Below are 15,915 nucleotides of genomic sequence, written 5' to 3'. Positions count from 1 at the left end.
TCCATCCATTTTCGTATATTTCACGGGTGGAAGGATCTCTGACGGGGAAAGAGAGTCAAGGCCACGCAGCCTTATAATACAAGTTGAAGGACAAAATTCGTGAGCGATCGTCTGATTCAATAGTGCTGTGATTGCGCAGTTTCCTTCCATGCGTTTTGTGTTGGTTGCTCGATGTGAGTTACATTAGAATCAAAGTTTCACATCACGTCGTCGCCTATCTTAATACGTGCAAACACCAGCGACGAATTTTGTATACCTATTTTTTTGTAATCAATCTCTTTTTCCCGTGTCGTGCAGTACACTTGCCACTTCTACGAGTAGATTGACATCAGCGACTTGTCAGCCAGCGGCGGAACTGGAGCGAAAAATGTCAACGAATGAATTACGTGTTTCTACAACTCCGCAACGAAGGTAATTTTAAAAAAAGTCTTCAAAATTGTGTTCCATTTATCGATGATCAAATATAACCTCGTAAATATTTTCAGTAACATCGTCCAAGTTCGCCGACAGTCCTCCAAGTTCAACTGCCATTTATTTCTCCGATATTGGACGTACGAAATCTAGCCGTCATCTGGGGGACAGGATCTGCAAGACAGCATTTTTACCGGTAGGAACCCGTTTCTGTATTATTTTTTTTAAAAGAAGGGATGCACATTTGAAGGAGAACAAGTGTGACCAGTACTTTAATTTAAGCTAAGGTCAATGTTGCTAGGCAACATGGTGTGCTGAAATCCTTATCGGCGCGTCTCTTCTATAGGCTCTCTTTGAGGAAAGGAGAATAGCGAATTTCATTTCTTTTTTCGGACAGACTTTTTTTTTATTATTAAATTCCAATTTATTTTCCGTCATCTGCCATTTTTCGGTCAACGATTTCGCTAGACCCAATTGGTCTGTTGCTACCGCCGTGTTGAAGTTGACTGTCGGTATATGACCACACTTCTCTTGTAATTGGCTCACCTCCAGCTTTCGGGTCCGTTTTCCAGCAGTTGGTCTAAAAAATTTGGAGCTTTGTTTGGTTTCTCTATGCGCTTTTTATAAAGTATTGGTTAGTTCGTGACCGACATTAACGACAACGAGAAGGTTTAATATATTTCCGAAACGATGCGATCTGTTTTCCATGCCATATCATCACCAATAAAGGCGGCAAATTTTTTAACATTGATCAATATAGGTTTTTATTATAAATATCTCATAATATTTTACCGGTACGTAATAGATATATGTTTTTAATGAGAGAAAGGGCTCACACAGTGTATAGGGGGTTAAGCAGGATTTTTCCAATATTTTGGCAAGCACTTTTTGACTCGTATATTTCCAGGAAACGTGGTTCTCTCCCACCGCCTTGTTCAGAATCGCTGAGGAAACAGGGAGTAACGAACCTCGTTTTCTTTTGTTTGAGAGTTGCATTGCAATTTGCCATTCAGTTGCGACTTTTCGTTCAACAATTCCGCAAGTCCGAATAGATGCGTAGTAATCGCCGTGTCATTCTTCTCTTCGTTGAATTTGACGTACGAAGGTTTGATTGTTTCGTACGGGTTGTTAAAATTGAGATAATTTGTGCCAACAGACGATTCCAACTCGGAGCAGATTGTGCCCACCAGCTGATTGAAAGTGGGTCTCGTTTTGGGGTCGGTTTTCCAACAGTCCGTCATGATTTCTCCGAATGCATTGGGGGCATAATTTGGTTTCTCCATTCGGTATCCGTTTTGAATGGCTTTGGTGAGTTGATGGCCAACGTCTATTCCTGAAATAATTGAGAGACTTATTGTAAGGAGTGATCTTCAATTTCCAAAAGTGTTTTTATTCTTACCTGGGTACGGGACTTTGCCCAGCGTAAAGAGTTCCCACAGGAGGACACCGTAGGACCAGACGTCCGATTGGCTGGAAAAGACGCGATCCGTCAAGGATTCGATGGCCATCCATTTGACTGGCATCAATCCCTACCGAAATTTGTTTAAAATTTTTGTGTCGAATTTTTTTTAAAAGTTACTTAGACACACCTGGCCCGTTTTTTCGTATTTTCCTTCGTAGTACATTTTCTTGGCCATGCCGAAATCGGCCACTTTTGCCACTCCGTCGTCGGCCAGCAAAACATTTCGGGCAGCCAAATCGCCATGGAGGACCTGTTGTCGAGTTAATTGAATGATAACGTATTACATTTATATCAGGAAATGTTGTATGAAACATGGCGTGTACCTTTTTGCTAGCCAAGTAGTCCATCCCTCGAGCTATCTGATACGACCAGGAAATTAAATCGCGTGTGGAAATGGTTCGATTAAGAGTAGCGTCCGGATCGGTTTGGTATTTCCAAAAAGACTGCGGCTCAGATGGATCGCTGTTCGATTCTGTTACTAAACCAAAACGATTTTCACATTTTATTTAGTCTATCGCCTATAATTATTAGATTTTTTACCGGAGAGTTTGTAACCAAGGGCTTGGCAATCGTCGGTAAAATTTCCATCAGCAGTTAACGTCTCCGATACACAGGATTTGTATTGGTTGCCTTGGAGTTTCAAATCCTTGACAAAATTTTCATTTCTGCTAGAAAATTCAAAGAGAAACGGTCAATTGGTACAATCATCTCTCATGTGGTAAACCTCATATACCTAGCAGCTACAATGTCAACATACTCCATCTCATTTTCCGCTCGAATGTTGCCGAATTCGTCCACCAGGTTAATGAAACTGCTGCGGTGATTGATTAAGTAGGTCTGCAAATTTCCGAACCGACAATATTCGACGATGACCAAAAGTTCACCTGTATGAATATCGTTTGGATTAAACACGCCGCTTATTAATTATAATCCAGCTTAATATGTGACAGACCTTGTGATATCTTTTTGGTGCAAGCGCCCAGTAGATTGACGACGTTCAAATGCGATCCCAAATGGATCAGAATTTTCAATTCACTTGCAAGGGCTTCCAGAGCAGCGACATTAGTCTGTGATCGGACCATTTTGACTGCCACTGTCTTAATAGGTTCACCGGAACCTTTGATCCCCACAGCTTCGGCTTTGACAACTCGTCCGAAGCATCCAGCTCCTAGTTGTATTCCTAAATGTGGAAACGCAATCGATAGCACTACTAATTTAATTTAGTTCTAGAGAGAAACGTTTTAACTAACCGAGTTTAAGTCGATTTCTTGGGAATTCCCACCGTTTGTCGTAGGGCAACAGTTCAATTTGTTCTTCGATTAACAATTCAGGATTGATTTCTTTTGAATTTCCTTTCAGGAGTTTCTTCACTCCGGGTATTTCTATCGCACTTTTCTGTGATATTGAGAAAATACCAAGAATTGGCGATCGTTGCAATGAATTGTTTCGCTCACGTCGTGTGTACCTTATCGTAATGTTGTTTGACGCCGACGATGGTGATTCCAAATAAGAAGAAGATGGCTAGAGTAACAGAAATGGCGACAAAGGAAGTCATTTCCGTTCCTTTTTCGTCCAACTGGCGAGACGGCGGTTTGCTGTGAAGTTTATCTGTACACATCGAGTCAGTCTCACGCTTGCACGTCATAGAAACTAAATGCCAAACCAGAGGTTTTACCTTTAATCCGAAAAGAAATGGATTTAGTGACTGCGTCTTTGTATTTGTTGGCTTTGCACTGGAACGTTGTGTGGGTGTCGTGGGTTATTTCAAAGAGATCCAATCGACTTTCGTAGTAATTCAGTTTGAATCCGCTGGTATTGTGATTTTTATTTTCCCCTTCTGTTTTTATCTGAATGCCTGGCCTCAACGAAAGTTTACTTTTCAATTGATTTTTATTGTAAGAAGATCATACAGTACTCCATATCAGACCTTGAGGTAGATTTGCCTCATCAATCACTTGCATTCTTGCATTATTGTCAATTTGATAGGCCCATTCCGGTGGGGCGGCGTATTTGACTTCGGGGAATATCGCGCGACAAATTAAAGTGACATTGCTTCCTTCGACCGGATCCTCGGGATCCCCCACTCTTTCCAACTCCATTCCTATTTGTTTTCGATCAAAAGTTCAGCTTGGGTTATGTAACGACAGAAACTTAAAACAATAATATACCTTTGACACTGATGGTGAAGTTTTTGACGGTGCTAATGTTATTCATTGTGCCAACGCAGATGTAGTTCCCAGTGTTATTGATCATCACCTGTTTTAACGTCAGTCCGCGTTCGGGTTCGAACAACCAAGGCGAATTGGGGTTGGCTAGCACATCCTGTTTTCAAATTAGGACAACTTACTTTTACGGATTAAACAAATTTAATTTTGATTACGTCGAAATTCGGTTCCTTGTTGAGTGGTTCTATATGGATGAGAGTGACTGTCACGTTAGGATGGGTGGATTTGCAAGGGATGTGAACACCCAATTCCGCTTGGTGGAGAAAGTACAGGTAATAATCCGGAAAGAAACTCTTGTCGCTGAGGACGATGAGAATTCTATTGTCTGGCGGAAGAGAATCAAATTAATCCCAGCATATAAATCGCAGTGCGCATGAAACAAACCGAAAACGTAAACGTATTGATTCATTTCCATGTCCTCGAGGAAAAACCGGAAATAGCCCGTGTCAAGTGGTGTGACGTTCGCTAGTGTCAGCGTTACCGAAATGTGAGTGCTGTTCACATGGACCGTCTTGCTGCAACGCTCAGTCGTATTCGTTAACTGTAAATCAAAGTGTTTCAAAACCGATATTTAAAAAATTGGATTTCAGTCAAAAATGATTTACTCTTTTCACCCGCCTCAGAATAGTTCTTAGTCAATTATGTTACGTACTTTTGGATATTTGGTGAGGAAGCTGGGCAACTCCCATCTCCAAGAAATGTTTTGATGGTCAAGACTCTCGTTGTCGTTTTGAAATGCGTAGGTGCAAGTTATTGTCAGGTTTGAATTTGCTTCAACGACCCGGTGGCTGTCAGCCGGAGTCATCCGCATACGATTTCCAATAACCTTTGAGAGTCCAATTTCTCTGCTGCTGGTACCTCGAGAGAATAAGAGAAATAGCAAGAGCACCGACCGCGCTATGATTGAAGACATCGTCCTGGTCAGGGTTGGGCGACTTGAAAAATAATCACTTGTTTCCACGAAAGCGCTCAGACACCGAATGGTATCTAAGAATGAAAAACCAAGCGATTCATTTCCTTCGTGGTATGCTTTGGCTCTTTTGGGCTGTCACGGACACGCGCGGAAGGCGGAGGCAATCTCTAGCCGTATCCATCGCCATAGTGACCTGTCAGTCTAGCCTCGTCGGTATTATTTTATCGCTAAACTATGAAGACCTTCTATTGGCATTTAAAACAGTTGGCTATGAGTTTGGTGTACAAATACAATTACTACCTTGATTGGATATTGATTCGACACAAGCAATGCAAAAGATTGAGGTGCATTTGAAACCTTTGTAGAGGCGTAGGTCCTAATTGAATATCGACACCAGTTGTGTTGATAATTTAATCAAGAGAGGTTTGCTTTGCAAGATTTCGCGATGAAAAGTATGTCACTTTTTATGTGTCAAGGGAAACTATTTTGACACCTCCGTGATTCACTTTCAAAAATCAATTAATTTCTGTCCGGTATCCTTTTCGGCTTTTCCTCACTGATATCCCCTGCTGATCAAAGGCGTTCTTTTCCTCCTGAAAAATGTCTGATTAAACTCTGCCTTTGTCCGTCAGATTTTCGAAGAAACTATTTTTTTCCCTTTTTTAATTAAATGGCGAACTGTGTAACCGCTTGATGTTGTTTGGTAACAAACAGCATCGTACGAGCTCCAAAATTTTCCAATTCCGCTCTTCCTAAGGAAAACTGAAAAAGACAAAACACTGGAAACATCACGTAGGCCATGACAATGCGGTCGATAAGCGCTTCGTGACTAGATGCTGTCAGAATTTCGTTCAGGAGATTGGCAGTGACCTTTAGACCAACAGGCAACAAATAGCCATCAACAGGGCGTCGAGCAGTGCCATAATAACACGTGGACATCTGTAATCTAGTATAAGCTTTAGATTTTGTGTTTCATAACCAGCAGGGCATAAGCCAACTGCCAACTAATATAAAGTTAAATTTATTATTATATCATTTTATTCTAAACAGGGGGAAACATAAAACAACCAAGAATTTTAATTGTATTCCCACTGATTGATTCAGAAATCAAGGACACCATTCATTCCTATTTCTTTTTTAGCAAAACTTAGATCATCTTTCTTACCCTTCCTTGATTTTCTCATTGAGCAACAGATCTAACGAACCGACAAGACGGTGAGCTATTGCGCCTTCAGTTTCATTCAGGTAAAAGTGGGCGTATTCGTTCAGATTTTCAGAATTTTACGTCGAAATTTATTCAGTTACTTTAGAGGAAAACTGGAGAAAGGAGAGCGTGACATCGGTCTGTCTTGGCGTGTACCTAGTGACCGACTATCGATCGAAACAATTGTAGTTTTGTAGCGTCTATATTTTCGTTTCCAAAAACAACCTTTGTGAATTTTTTGGCGTGTCAAATATCAAAGCGTTAAGTCGTTCATCACCATTAAAATTGTCCCATCTCTGACAAAATGGTAGTCAAAGTGGACTTGTATTTCCCCAAATCTCCACAGTTTGATATCGTTTCTTTATAATTCATTGTAATATCAGCTCTTCTTGAACTTGTATCAAGTCTTTATTTTCCCAAGTATTATAGCCTTTCTCATCATTTGTTTCGCCGGATATTCAAATTAATTTTATGTGTTTCGTCGTTTCAGCGAGCGTTTCAGATTATTTGCCCTATCCGACGATTGCCATGTCAATTATTGCACCCACCAATTTCAAAAATTGGTTTTTGGTTTCCATACGGTAATCAACAATTTATAACACTCACACCTAGTTATTTTCATGAAATATTTAAATGGCGAGAAAGGTTTCAGTGACAGCATTGCAGCACACATTCTACTTCAAACAATGGAGGTATTATATGCCCGTCTGTCATTACTCTTTACGCAGGTGTTTGGCACGCGCATCAAATGATAATATTTACTTGAGATTGGCTAACCAGTTTGTCGACTTAGCAAGCCAGTTATCCACATGTGCTTGTTTGTTATTAGAATGGTTGCCTGACATTGACCACTCCCTCTCACCCTTACGACGAGGTGACTGAGCACACAGAACAGTCACATCCTTGTTAATGTATCCGGGAGGCAAAGCCCAAGCGAACGTGATTTACTAAGCTGCTACTTACGACAAACAGGTTATATTGCGACCTTGCGAAACTCGTTGCGACTAGTCGTCAGTTTTCCTCTGTCGTTACCAGGCAATTGTAAGTCAAGAGACATAAAGCAAACTAACGTATCTGTAAACGATTGTTGGGCACTTCCAGAATCCAAATTGCACGCTATGCACAACCATCCGTCTCTAAGCAAACGTTGTTTCTCCAAATGGTTTGTTGCAGTGTTGTCTATCAGTTGTTTCCTGGTTGTTTTAACGATCCATCAGAACTCGGAGCAACTCCAAATATCAACACCCCAAGAATTGAGGTATACTTCTACTTTCATTTTATTGAGATATTTTTCTTTAAATGTATTTTATGTTTAAAATTATAGGAAGTTTGCGTTTATGAGAAACCACAAATGCGCAAGTACTACGGTTGAAAACACTATTTTCAGGTATTACCATTTCCATCAATATGTAAGATATTTCAATAATTATTGTATGCAAAACTATTTTACAGATTCGCACACAAAAACAACTTGAACCTTGTGTTGCCAAACGGCGGGAACTACCTTTCCACAACTGAGCTTTTCAACCACTCTTCACTCGATGCCACAAAGTGGAAAAATGTCGAATTTGATATTTTCTCTTTGCATAACCGCTGGAATAAGAAGGAAGTCATGACTCTGCTACGTGAAGAAGTTCCCGCCTTCACCATCGTGCGAGATCCTGTCCAAGTCTTTGAATCCATGTTTCACTTTCTAGATCCAAAGCTTCACAAGTTTTATGGCGTGAAAGATATTCACGATATGATTCGCATCATCCAGAGTAGGTCACCGGTAACTCACCAAGCGCTCAGTAGAAGAATGAATGGAATGATAGGCCGAAACCAAATGGCCTGGGACATGGGGCTGTCACCCGAAATATTTGACGATGACATCGCCATCACGGAAGAAATTGAGCGACTGGATCGCGAGTTCGATCTGGTCATGGTTGCCAATAGGATGGAAGAATCGTTGGTCCTCTTGAAACATCTCCTCAACTGGCCTCTCGAAAATGTCGTCCACCTCAACCTGAACCGAAGAAAACCGGAGAAGTCGTCCGTTCTGAGTGTTGAAGAGAGGAAGGTGCTGTCTGATTGGCTGGCCGCTGACGGTCGGATCTATGAACATTTCTCCCGTCGATTCGAAGAAAGAGTAGCGGAATTCAATCGGAAACATTCGACTATGCCAGCGTTTCTTGCTGGCCTTTTTGGGTTGGATAGTGCCATGGAGAGGGAGAAGCAATTGCTGGAAGAAGCCAATAAGAAACTTTACGGCACGTGTGTTGTTCAAGAGTTGGGCAATGAAAAACTGAGTGGGGTATTCAAGGAGTACAATAACAATATTATGGGGTTCGACGTCAACCAGTAAGTTTAGAATTTTTTGCTTTTTTATTGTTAATCAATTAGCTAATCTGTTCGTGTCTTTAATCAATTATTTTGCTTTCCGTTGCAGAAACCATGAATGGTGTGCCTTTTACGCGATGAGTGAACCCGCTTATTTAAAAATATTCCAAGATTTACTTCTTTCCAGAGCAATGAACCAGTAAGAAAATAAACGGTATGAATTTCAAAGTTTTTTTATTCGTTGATGCAAGGAATAACTGAGAAGGTTGATTATTGCATAATTTTCCGCTGAAAGTATAGTTTAATTCAATTGTTTAAGCATTTTAAGTAATGACTTTGCATTTATAATGGTAATTTATCTTCAATGTGCATCTTATTAAAGATAAGTTCTTCACTCAAATATTAGATAAGGTCCTTTCATTATTTATCGAATGGCAAATTTTTTACAAAATTAAGAGGTAAATTTCTAGTATTCTAATCTTGCACAGAGCTGCTCAAAAAATTATCCCCCTCCCCTTTAGACGAGTGGTTTACTATTCAGCATTGGTAAATCTAAAAACATGTGGCACCCACCTGTTAGTTCGTACCTTGTAGCTGTATATTTGATATACAACCGACACACTTAAATTGAAAAGATAGGATTGAAATTAGGAACTCCGATGTCTGCAATTTCCAAAAATTTCTTCATTAATGGCCGGCTTCTATTTAAGGTAACTTATAAAATGGATAAAATACGTACTAAAGCTAGTCTTGATCAAATTTTAAAATTGAGACAAAGGTACTATGAGTAATAGCAGAAAACCAGTCCTTGTATTGCAACGCTCATACGACAGTCAAAATGCCACTCAGTCAGTTGCATTCACCGGCTTCGGTAGTCTCACTCAGAAAATGCACATGTGCCACTCGTTTGGCAACCATACGTGAATGTGTTCAAGAAGGCAGAACAGTCACATCCGGCCCCCGTCAGCTTTATCCGAGAGGTACAGGTGATAGCAATATAATAGTTGGCATTTTCGAAAATCGTTTCCACTAGTCGTTTACTTTTCTGCTGTGTACAGGAAATTTCGAGTCGGCCTCCGAGAACACCTTAATGCAGTCCAATAACTTTTTAAACGTTTTGGTGCGATCCAGATTGCACGCTATGCACAACCGCCCGTCTCGTTTGCACAAACGTTGTTTCTCCAAATGGTTTGTTGCAGTTGTATCCATCAGTTGTTTCCTGATTGTTTTATTGACCTATCAGAATTCCACACAACAAGGATGCAGGTTTGATTAGCTCATTCATTAAACTGAATTTTAAATCAACTTAACGTTATTGTTTTCGATTACAGAAAATTTGCGTTTATGAAAAATCATAAATGCGCAAGTAGTACAATTGAAAACATTATATTCCGGTAATACTTTTATCAATATGCAAAGTGTTTATAACTGTTTGAAAAAATATTTTTCAGATTCGCACACAAAAATAAGTTGAATGTTGTGTTGCCAAAAAGCGGGAACTACCTTTCCAGAACTGAACTTTTTGACCACTCATCACTGAATACTACGAAGTGGAAAAATGTCGAATTTGATATTTTCAGTTTGCACAACCGCTGGAACAAGAAGGAGGTCATGGCACTACTGCGTGAAGATGTTCCAACCTTTACTATCGTTCGAGACCCTGTCCAAGTCTTTAAATCCATGTTTCACTATCTACAGCCACAGTTTGGAAAGTTTTATGGCGCAAGAGATATTCATGAAATGGTCGTCATTATCCAAAATGGGTCATCCCCTTTATTGAATAAGCGCGCAGGTAAATTGTTTGGCCGAAACCAAATGGCCTGGGACATGGGGCTGTCACCCGAAATCTTTCACGATGAAATCGCCATCACGGAAGAAATTGAGCGACTGGATCGCGAGTTCGATCTGGTGATGGTTGCCAATAGGATGGAAGAATCGTTGGTCCTCTTGAAACATCTCCTCAACTGGCCTCTCGAAAATGTCGTCCACCTCAACCTGAACCGAAGAAAACCGGAAAAGTCGTCCGTTGTGAGTATTGAAGAGAGGGAGGTGCTTTCTGATTGGCTGGCCGCTGACGTCCGTATCTTCGAACATTTCTCCCGTCGATTCGACGAAAGGGTAGCGGAATTCAATCGGAAACATTCGACTATGCCAGCGTTTCTTTCTGGCCTTTTTGAGATGGAGAGTGCCATGGAGAGGGAGAAGCAATTGCTGGAGGAAGCCAACAAGCAACTTTACGACACTTGTGTTGTTCAAGAGTTGGGCAATGAAAAACTGAAAGGGGCGTTCAAGGAGTTCAACAACAATATCATGGGGTTCGTCGTCAACAAGTAAGTTGAGCACTATTATAAGTGAAAACAAGTGTGCGTTTTATTAATGGTTTTACATTTCTGTTACAGAAAGCATGAATGGTGTGCCTTGTATGCGATGAAAGAACACGCTTACTTGAAAATATTCCGAGATTTGCTTCTTTCTAGAACAATGAGAAGCAATAGAAATTAAAGTTAACAAATAAAGTTTTGTTTAAAATTTTGTGTCAGTTGCCTGCTTGTATAATTTTCTCCTGAGAGGATAGTCTATTTACTTAAAAACGTGAAGTTTGTGTTAAACAAATTTTAAGCATTTGAAATTTTGAAGGAAGGTTCATTTGTCTTCCATACCCAACTTGAACCTTAATAGTTAACAATTGATTGGCTAGAAGAGTAAGACTATTTTATTCTGAGTAATTATTAAAGTCGTGGATATTTTTGTGTCTAAACATTTGGCAGCGTTGCTTCATTTTCTCCCTCAGTCAGTGTTAGTTTATTGTGACAAGTGAAAGAAAGAGAACATCGCCCACATCACAACCCCGATAAACACAGGCAAACTAGGTTCTTAATTTAGTTAGCAGTTAGCTGTCACCGTCTGAATTCGCTATTCCCTGAAACTGTTGTGGACTACTTTTGAATTATTGTTCGACGTTAGAGAGACCATTTGGATAAAGCCAGATTAGATAACGAAATAGTTATTTACATGATTGTGCGGAGCTATTTTGTCTAATTTACGCCGTTCGGATGGTGAAAAAGAATGATGATTGCTCAAACATGCGAGTGGCCGACGGAAGAATCATCGTCGAGTGAAGTCAGGTAGATGCAAAATCGGCAGTTCCAGACGTAACCGTTACTCCCAAACTGGTTGTAGCGAGGTGACAGACGAGAAAAGACCGGTAAGACCTCCGTGTTGAGCAAGGCGCACTAATCCAAGTATGCGATGTCCAAGTAATATAATCGAAGAAAATCCTGTGGCTATCGACGTCAACTAACAAATAACAATTTGTACTGAATAGTCGACCAGCGAGGAAAAATAGGTAAAGTCAGTTGTACATGGCTGTCAGTTTGAGTTTCAGCAACAAAGCTCACAGTTTATTAGTTTCTAATAATAATGTTCTTTTTTTTCTACTTCCGGTTTTCTCATTTCAGTCAGTAGTTCAGTAAATATTCATCTGACGCACAAAAGAGCCACATATTCGTGATCCTCGTAAAATTTGTGGTGAAGTTCATGTTTTGTACGTACGCGTACTTCCGGTTTCGAGAATTAACCTGACCGTTCAGGAAAAAAAAAATCTCGATTTTGACCGAATTCTTGTTTTCGTTTAAATTACTCCTAATTCACCCCAAATTTTACGTAGATCACGAATATTTAGTTTATTTTGACGAAAGCTCAATGGTTAAGGCGCTATCGCTTACTTCCCTCCGTATACTTCCGGAAAATTTGCATAAAACTAGCAAGTGAGCTTTGTTGTCTGTACTACTTTCAAGATTTCAAGCTAGGATTTAGCAAATAAAAGTGCAATTTTCAAGTTTTGTGTTGTCTTTTAAAAGACAAATGGAGAGACTCCTTCAAATACTGAGTTTTGAGACTTGTCAAATAGATGGCGTTGGCGTGTTTATCGTGTCAGTTACGGGCTTATGGCGGTTTGCTGTCAAAAGTTAAGCTATCGTGAATTCATAGGTAAATTCGAGTGATTTAGTCTGTAACTTGTCGGTGATGTGTTCTATTCCGTGTACATGTTGGATAACCATGATAATGGATAATGTTTCTCATCAACTTATTCAGGAGGAAACGTGAAAGGGTCCTGGCCGTCGTGCAGCCTACTGTCAACTATTTTGTTTAAATTCATTGTGCCATCGAAATGGTTCAGGTAACAATCAACACTAGCTTTATTTAAGTATTGCTGAAATATATATTCTTCTTATCTTTTATTAGGATTCATCATAATTATTTGTTGTTTGTATCATTGGACTTGCTAGATCACCAACCCCGGCCAGCATGCACCAATCTCTCATTCCATCTTCTAGAGAACCTTGGATAACTAATTAGCAATTTCATGTGTAAGTTCACTTATCATGTCACTGAACTTTCTCTGATGCAGTCTAATATGTATTTAAAGTGTTGATATGCACTAGTGTCTATCTTTTGTTTAAGAGACGATTTCGAGTGTATACTGATAACTGTTTAATAATTCTTTTAGATCATAGATTTCAAGCACATTGATGCAACAAATTATAAACAAGGTGGCTAATTTTTTTATTTGGTTCTAAATTACAGGTTTCTAAATTGGCATGACGGGCTTTAAGAAAAGTCATGTCCATTCAAGAAAAAGGACAAGGACTATATACAGTCAACAAGATTCCTTGTTTGCTAACCCGTTGGCTGCTACCCTTGAATCTCCCTGTTTACTTCCTTACACAACCCTCTTGATTTGAGGTATTGCTTTCTGTTGCTAAAATCTTGTTTGAATATTACTGTCATCCAAATAAATGTTCATTCTGATTACAGGGTAACTCCTTCGTGGACCATTGGTGAAAACCGACGAGAGAATGCTGTAATTCAAGACCGATAAATTGTGTAGTTTGCTAAATTACAAGTGCATATCTGGGCTCCCTTCTTTTCTGTGGCCCCGTTTCCCTAACTAACCACTAACCAACGCCCGCCGGTGGTCACTCACCCGCTGTGAAACCAGGAGGAGGGGAGGGCTCTGGTCGAACGGGGACTTGGAAGGCGCATGATCCGATGAAAACTTTTGGAGGGTCATGAGTCTAACCCGGAAGCCTAGTATGACTACATCTCCCCGGTAAAACTTGCCTCGTACTTCTCTCTTCTTCTCGGTCCAGATAAATATCTCTGGGGGCCGTAGACATGTCCTATAACAGCATGTGCGAGTTAAAACAATGCATCCACTACCCAATGAAACAAATAGCCATGGTTTATTTTTTGTGGAAATCTCCGTCAGTCAAGTTACAAAGACGACGCAGATTTCCGCAAAACTAAACCATCGCTTTTTGTCTCATTGCCGCAGCGGTGGTGGCGGGTTGCGTTTAAACTCGTGCAGTAGTAAACCGTCTTGAACCGGACGCTCTGTTAAGTAAATTTATAATACATTGCCAAAAAATAACGAAAATTTGTACTTAATAAAATTTTTTATTACATATAATTACACATTACAATGTTAAGATTTAACATTGGTTAATGGGGTTTAGGGTGTAAGTTAGATTTTTTTAGGGTTTAGTGTTTGTTAGGTTTATGTTTATGGGGTTTGAAGATAAGAAGGTATAAGTTTGTGGGGTTTGGAGATTAATTAGTGGGTAAATGTTTGTATGGTTACAGATTAATTAAATTTGTCCATACTTGAAATGTCCTCCCCCTCCAACATCCTCCACTTTCCTATCCCAATCCCGAAAACATGTTTATTATTTGTTTGACATAAAACATCCCCATATATCTGCTTTTGTCCCTTCTTATCACATAAGCGGTACACTAAGACACAAGGACAATTTAACAAAATAATGATGCAATTTCCATAATATGACAGCAGGACCAAGGAACAGCCAGTTTCACTTCATGCAATAAGAGCTTTCACCAGCATAGGCTGCAACAACGTACCACAGCGGACAGCAACTACGCGAACATAAACAACACCTAGAATCAAAATAAAATGAATTAATCTTCAGCATCAATGGAAATGCTCTTTGAAAAGACAAATTAACGTCACTTAATGTTGTTTTCAAGAGTTAACCCTGAAAACATTATCTGATACTGCCTTGATTGTCTGCAACCAGTGAGATTACCTGGCCGGTGAAGAAGAGAGAAGAGTACGAGGCCAGTTTTACTAGGGAGCGATTAGTCATAGCAGGATTTCCGGATAGACTCATGACCCTCCAAAAGTTTTTCTCAGATCATCCGCCTTCCAAGTCCCCGTTCGACCAGAGCCCTCCTCATCCTCCTGGTTATCACAGGGGGTGATTGACCTGGTTAGTGGTTAGTTAGGGAAACGGGCCACAGAAAAGAGCCCAGATAGCAGATATACACTTTTTTATTTATCTACACCTTCACAAATTGTCAGTCTTCAATTCCAGTAATCTCTTGTAGGTTTCCAAAACAGAGGAGAGGGATTAACCTGAAAGGAGATTATGTTTAATTATTTCAATTTTCAAACCATATTGTAGTGACAGAAAGCAATACCTCGAATCTATCAATCAGACATTGTCCTCCTAAATTAGAACTAGGTGGCGTTTACCACAAAATCTTAAGTGGCAGAATTTTCTTGCTGTGGTGCCGCAAAATAGATAGCAGCAAAGAATTGGATCTGGCGAAGGCATCAATATCTTAAAGATTTACAAAATCTTGACAGGGAAAAGTTCATGTGAACATTATAAACCTTTAAGAACAGAGAAAGAACACCAGACGATAAATTTTGGTACAATAACTACCTTGCAACAGAAATTGTTTAGCTTCAGAAGACATAGCTTGCGAACTTGCAGTATTGGATTAGACAATTTTATTTCTATTGTCACAAGCACCTAGTTGGCCAGGTCTGGGCCAGGTACACGAAAACTTCACCTGAAACTATTGAAAACATTTAGTAAAGAATGCAGTAAGAATCATTAGCTAAGGATTGTGTTATCTATTACTTAAAAACAGTAACCTCATAATCCGATCTCCGTTGTTTAACGTTTTAATTTGTTTTGAAGGAACTTTTGAAAGTTACGACTCGGCCTGTTAATGTCACGCACTCACGCTACTGTGATTGTGCAACTAACACAAGATTCAAAACTCATTACTAGATGTCGCCACTGTCGCTCTTGTTGTTTACGTCCCCATGTCATGAAACGCGACGAAAAAATGGGCGAAACAAAACAAATTGTTGCTAATTATAATTATATTCATGTGATTTCAAATACCAAATGGATCTTCGTATCTTGTGTAGGTTTATCTTGAACTAGTTTCCTTATTTTCATGTTATACCACTTATTTCTTCAAATATTAGATGCATAGCTTATTAGCTACTGTCAGCCATCCCAACAAGTTGACTTCTAGCACTCGGTCACTTTCCATCCATTAG

At 39.7% G+C, this 15,915-nt stretch overlaps 3 protein-coding genes and 2 long non-coding RNA genes across 14 annotated transcripts; 3 read left to right on the top strand and 2 right to left on the bottom strand.

The window, feature by feature from the left end:
- Positions 1 to 1,109: 1,109 nt before the first annotated feature.
- On the bottom strand, positions 1,110 to 5,221 carry LOC124203560 (vascular endothelial growth factor receptor 1-like). Its single transcript, XM_046600232.1, has 13 exons — positions 4,751 to 5,221; positions 4,042 to 4,639; positions 3,801 to 3,974; positions 3,549 to 3,728; positions 3,339 to 3,481; positions 3,124 to 3,268; positions 2,826 to 3,053; positions 2,607 to 2,757; positions 2,414 to 2,541; positions 2,197 to 2,345; positions 2,001 to 2,123; positions 1,811 to 1,940; positions 1,110 to 1,744 (listed from the first exon to the last, which is right to left on the bottom strand). Exons 2-13 carry the CDS (start codon positions 4,124 to 4,126, stop codon positions 1,347 to 1,349), a joined length of 2,034 nt encoding a protein of 677 aa, XP_046456188.1. The 5' UTR covers positions 4,127 to 4,639; positions 4,751 to 5,221; the 3' UTR covers positions 1,110 to 1,346.
- Positions 5,222 to 6,754: 1,533 nt separating this feature from the next.
- Positions 6,755 to 9,234, top strand: LOC124205669 (galactose-3-O-sulfotransferase 2-like). Of its 5 annotated transcripts, none has more exons than XM_046603134.1 (5): positions 6,768 to 7,473; positions 7,540 to 7,602; positions 7,668 to 8,555; positions 8,644 to 8,748; positions 9,186 to 9,234. In XM_046603134.1, exons 1-4 carry the CDS (start codon positions 7,334 to 7,336, stop codon positions 8,735 to 8,737), a joined length of 1,185 nt encoding a protein of 394 aa, XP_046459090.1. In that variant the 5' UTR covers positions 6,768 to 7,333; the 3' UTR covers positions 8,738 to 8,748; positions 9,186 to 9,234. The 5 variants fall into 5 exon arrangements, with proteins under 5 accessions (XP_046459091.1, XP_046459090.1, XP_046459089.1 ...); XM_046603133.1 differs by lacking the exon at positions 9,186 to 9,234 and adding an exon at positions 9,023 to 9,105; XM_046603132.1 differs by lacking the exon at positions 9,186 to 9,234 and having other exon boundaries at positions 6,769 to 7,256; positions 7,317 to 7,473; positions 8,644 to 8,762.
- Positions 9,110 to 11,066, top strand: LOC124205668 (galactosylceramide sulfotransferase-like). 4 transcript variants are annotated; one of them, XM_046603129.1, is made up of 6 exons: positions 9,110 to 9,244; positions 9,307 to 9,514; positions 9,593 to 9,800; positions 9,866 to 9,928; positions 9,986 to 10,864; positions 10,934 to 11,066. In XM_046603129.1, exons 2-6 carry the CDS (start codon positions 9,373 to 9,375, stop codon positions 11,034 to 11,036), a joined length of 1,395 nt encoding a protein of 464 aa, XP_046459085.1. In that variant the 5' UTR covers positions 9,110 to 9,244; positions 9,307 to 9,372; the 3' UTR covers positions 11,037 to 11,066. The 4 variants fall into 4 exon arrangements, with proteins under 4 accessions (XP_046459085.1, XP_046459082.1, XP_046459083.1 ...); XM_046603126.1 differs by having other exon boundaries at positions 9,307 to 9,520; XM_046603127.1 differs by having other exon boundaries at positions 9,114 to 9,244; positions 9,313 to 9,520.
- Positions 11,067 to 12,256: 1,190 nt separating this feature from the next.
- On the top strand, positions 12,257 to 12,832 carry LOC124205670. Its single transcript, XR_006879435.1, has 3 exons — positions 12,257 to 12,524; positions 12,630 to 12,714; positions 12,780 to 12,832. It is a non-coding gene; the product is annotated as an uncharacterized LOC124205670 (long non-coding RNA).
- A 1,142-nt stretch (positions 12,833 to 13,974) lies between these two features.
- Positions 13,975 to 15,593, bottom strand: LOC124205667. Of its 3 annotated transcripts, XR_006879434.1 has the most exons (6): positions 15,485 to 15,584; positions 15,284 to 15,419; positions 15,036 to 15,196; positions 14,901 to 14,970; positions 14,642 to 14,821; positions 13,975 to 14,492 (listed from the first exon to the last, which is right to left on the bottom strand). It is a non-coding gene; the product is annotated as an uncharacterized LOC124205667 (long non-coding RNA). The 3 variants fall into 3 exon arrangements; XR_006879433.1 differs by having other exon boundaries at positions 14,642 to 14,970; positions 15,499 to 15,593; XR_006879432.1 differs by having other exon boundaries at positions 14,642 to 14,970; positions 15,485 to 15,585.
- Positions 15,594 to 15,915: the final 322 nt, after the last annotated feature.

The sequence above is a fragment of the Daphnia pulex genome, chromosome 10 (assembly GCF_021134715.1).
Source record: "Daphnia pulex isolate KAP4 chromosome 10, ASM2113471v1".
NCBI classification, from domain to species: Eukaryota; Metazoa; Arthropoda; class Branchiopoda; order Diplostraca; family Daphniidae; genus Daphnia; species Daphnia pulex.
The sequence above is the reverse complement of the archived record's forward strand: the minus strand, read 5'-3'. Positions and strand labels throughout refer to the sequence as shown.